At 41.6% G+C, this 4,192-nt stretch overlaps 1 protein-coding gene across 1 annotated transcript; it reads right to left on the bottom strand.

Moving 5' to 3' along the window:
- Positions 1–552: 552 nt before the first annotated feature.
- On the bottom strand, positions 553–801 carry LOC147418150 (uncharacterized). Its single transcript, XM_086506757.1, has one exon. The coding sequence runs from the start codon at positions 799–801 to the stop codon at positions 553–555; it is 249 nt and encodes an 82-aa protein (XP_086362883.1).
- Between the last annotated feature and the right edge of the window lie 3,391 nt (positions 802–4,192).

Below are 4,192 nucleotides of genomic sequence, written 5' to 3'. Positions count from 1 at the left end.
GCTATTGACTCACAAGTTCGAGGGAAGACTCTTTTGGGAAGCCATGATTTTGAAACACAAAAACTTCCTCTCCTTTTTCCCTTTTATTACCCCCCCCCCCCCCCCCCCCTGTTGTGGTTCATCAACACAGAAAAATGCTAGTTCATCACAATTCTCTCAGCATCTCATAACTCAGAAATAATACACAGAGATACTAACATCATACTGAAGATAAGAGATAGAAGGAATTGATAACTCAGAATTAAGAAACAAGAGTACTTCATTGATCAAGAAGAGCTACAACATCTTTGAATACAACTGCGCCATCACAACTCACAGAACCGACTTATAACCACCATACAAACATATTGGTAATAACAACCTCAGTCTTGATATATCATAACTGTTAAATATCCGATTAAGCAACATCCGACTAACTATGATCCGACTAACTACATCCGATGAAGCACTTCCGACTAACTACTAAATTGACACTCTGATATGCCTGTCAACACATGGCACAACCCGGTCCCTTGATCAACAAGAGATAGAAAAAAATGAGTCCTGACCACCCTAAACTTCAAACATATCTTTGAGAACTGTTTCAGCATCAGCTTCTTGGATTGTAGTCACCACAATCTCCTCATTCTTTGCTGCATTCAGTTCTGGAACTTCAACATTTGCAATATCTATAATCTCCTTCTGATTTTCAACCTCCATTGGCAAAGCTTCTCCACTTGACTTCTGAATTTCCTCAGCAGCTTGTAGTGTTTGAACAGAAACATGCACTAGTTTTTTAAGTGCAGAACCACCTTGTATCATGAATTCTTCATCCACCTGCAACTATTTATCCTTGAACTCTTGGAGCTGCTCCTGATAAACATCTTTTTCCTTCTTCAGAGATTCCACTGTCTCTAATAAAGCAGCTTCATGAGAACTGATGAAGCATGATCTCACAGCCTCATAGGGATACTTGATAATAACTAATGTCAGCCTTTCTCTCATTGCTTTCCAAACATCCTGCATCCCCTCAACCAGCTGTTGCCTTACCAGATTGAGATTCCCTTCATCCATGAGCACTCTAGAAACATTGATATCTTCTTGGGCTAATACTTGTTTTTCCAGAGCTTCCAAAGGTTTCAACCTTTGTTGTAACATTTCATTCTCCACGTGCAACTCTGTATTTCTGCAAGACATCTGATCCAGCTCAGAATTGACTCTGCCTTCCAAGTCCTTAGTCCATTCTTGAAACATTCCCAAGGAGAGCTTAACCTTTGCTACTTCTTGTTGATGTAGTTGCAGCTGAACCTACATCTCTTGTTGATGCTTCTCCTTCAGCTCTACCGATTCCTACTTCAAAGATTCCACCAACTCCGACTGTTGGTGCAGCATTACTTTAGATAGACTAGATTCAGCTATATTTTGTAACTGTTCCTCCATATTGTGCTGCTGATACCTTACAAATCCCTGTAATTCCTGCAACATCTTCAGAGCTATTGGTACATCAGTAATAAGCAAATCAGATTTAGCAGAAGTGCTAGGACCAGCTAGAGAGAAATCTAATGATTTGGCCACCTCATGCAAAGCACTATCTAGCTTCCTCTTTTTGGGCATGTTAAAAGTTTTGCCTATAACGCTACTAGGAGTTTGTGCCTCAACATCCAAACTCTTGAGCAAATTCCCCATTAGCAGTTTATGCTCATGACTAGCCAACCCCATCTTGGCCTCATCCTCAGTGTATCCTGCTTCAATAAAATCCTGTATGGTCCTCAGCTTTTCATCCATGCTTTTACTAATCTCTGCTTTGTCATATATTCTCCCCTGTTCCGGCACAGGACTAACGTGTTTGATAGGAGTAATGATAGAAACTGTGACCTCCCCTATATCAACTTTTTGGGCAAAAGCAAACAAAGCAGACAGAAATGCTGCTAACCTGCTACTCAACTGGGTCTTTCTTTTATCCGAGGTAAAGATTTCTGCATGAATCCTATCATACACCCAATGTGCCCAACTGACCTTCCCCCCATTTTCAGCAAAATACAGTGGTGCTCAGTTTTCCTTAGACATGTAGTCATATTTAGCTAGAAAACAAACTCTTTCCAAAAACCATTTTAGTTGTTCTCTCCTCCAATACTCAACATTCTTCAACATAAAGTACTGCCTACCTCCTTCTCTTGGTCCAAATTCCTTTTTCAGATCTTCATCTGAACATTTTGGTATTGCAGTAACAGAGGTAAAGGGAAGCTGAAATACCTGAGCTACCACACCAGGACTAAGATGTACCTTCTCAGAAATGGTACCTTTGGATTTTCGTAACAGCTCCATTTGAGTTTTTGCATAAATGTTCCCTTTCCACTGGCCCCAGGGTAGAGTAGCAAATCATATAAACGTGTTTCCTTCAACCACTTCTCATTTTGTTCTGCCTGACAGTCAATTTCCACCTTGAAATCTGTGAAAGGCTCCATTAAACTTTGTAGCATCTTGCTTGATGACATTGGTGCTGATTCTTCCTCAGGAAGCACTTCGACCTCGTCTTTTGGGTCAGATACATTAACTCTGAGCACTACTCCTTTTCTGCGAGAGCGCAGCTTACCAACCTCCCCTTGCTCATCTTCTGGCGATGGTCTCATGACAGAAACAGGTTTAGTCTTAGGCATAGCGGAAGCAGAAGGAGTAGAAGGCTTAGCAAGTTGTGGAGGATGCATGCGCGCGCTATTTACGTGAACCGCACAAGCGCGAAGGTCTCTAAAAGTGTGTAAGGTAATGATGTCGTCCCTAATTCTTATGATGGAGTTAAGTGGAAGGGACTTTGCACCCTTTTCGACGCAAGTTTTGAAATTTAAACATTGTTTAAGTAATCGGATCAGGTGAACTCCGACCCAGTAGACTCCGAGTCAACAAAGTCCGATGTAGTACAATCCGATCCCTGACCTGAATGCAAAGCCTATGCACTCTGATGATAGATCATCAGTGAACTGGGCCATAGTACCTGAAGAGAACTCCACCATTTCACAAAATGCAACCTATGGTATAGCAGGTTTGAGCCAATCCAAATGGGGTGGCTTGCCCTGAAATTTTTTTAACGTGAATCCATTAACAGGTTTCTCTACCCTTGTGCCAAAAACATCTGCTACAATAAAAGTTCCTTGACCTAGGTCTGTCATAATTTGATATAACCCCTTGTCCTTCTTCTCTGAATGACTTCTGTTATATAGGAGCTGATCAACCTGTCTTCTTCTAGCTGCATTAAATACTTGCTTCTATGCTGAACTGACAGCTTTGGAGTCATCTTCTCAGCAGTATTCCTCAGACTAGGTACCACAAACTCCATTGGTACTACAGCTTCCAAGCCATACACCAATCGGAATGGGGTCATACCTGTTGTCACCTTGAAAGCTGTTCTGAATGACCACAGAGAAGAATCCAGCTTTGCATCCCAATCTCTCTTATTCTTCTGTACAATCTTTTTCATTAGTACTCTCAGCCTGTCCATTAGCTTGGGGATGGTAAGTGGTGTGGGTTTTTGTTAACTTAGAAATCACTTCATTCAAAAAATGTGTACCTCTATCACTGACCAAATCTACTGGACATCCAAACCTGGTCATCATGTTGTGATACAAGAACTTTGCCACACTCTGAGCTTTGTTATCTTTCAATGCCACAGCTTCCACCCACTTGGTACAGTAGTCAGTAGCTACTAGAATGTACTTGCATCCCTTGTTGTAGGCTTGACTGGTCCTACAAAATCCATACCCCATTTTTGAAATGGCTCTAATGGCAGTATAGGATGATCTGTCATTCTATCTCTAGAATCAGGTTGACCAAACTGTTGACACACCACACAGCTTTTTGCATAGGAATGAGCATCCTTCAACACAGTTGGCCACCACAAACCAGCTTGGAGTATCTTCTTTCCTGTAATGTCCCCTGAGAAATGTCCTCCTGCTTCTCCATAATGGGCTTCTTGCAACACAGCTGATTGTTCAAAACCTGGTACACACCTTCTCATGACCCGGTCAATCCCTTTTCTGTATAATGCTCCAGCAATCACTAAAAAGGGTCTGCTTGTTAGGGCAAATTTCCTCCTTTGGTTTGTTGTAAACCTTGTTGGCATAACACCATCAGTCAGGAACACCAGAATTTGGTCATACCATGAATTAGAAATGGAACTCTGAACTTCAAATAAATCTGCATTTGGCAGAATCCCTGTCGG

The sequence above is a fragment of the Adiantum capillus-veneris genome, chromosome 30 (genome assembly GCF_014529385.1).
Source record: "Adiantum capillus-veneris isolate H3 chromosome 30, ASM1452938v2, whole genome shotgun sequence".
Classification (NCBI taxonomy): domain Eukaryota; kingdom Viridiplantae; phylum Streptophyta; class Polypodiopsida; order Polypodiales; family Pteridaceae; genus Adiantum; species Adiantum capillus-veneris.
The sequence above is the reverse complement of the archived record's forward strand: the minus strand, read 5'-3'. Positions and strand labels throughout refer to the sequence as shown.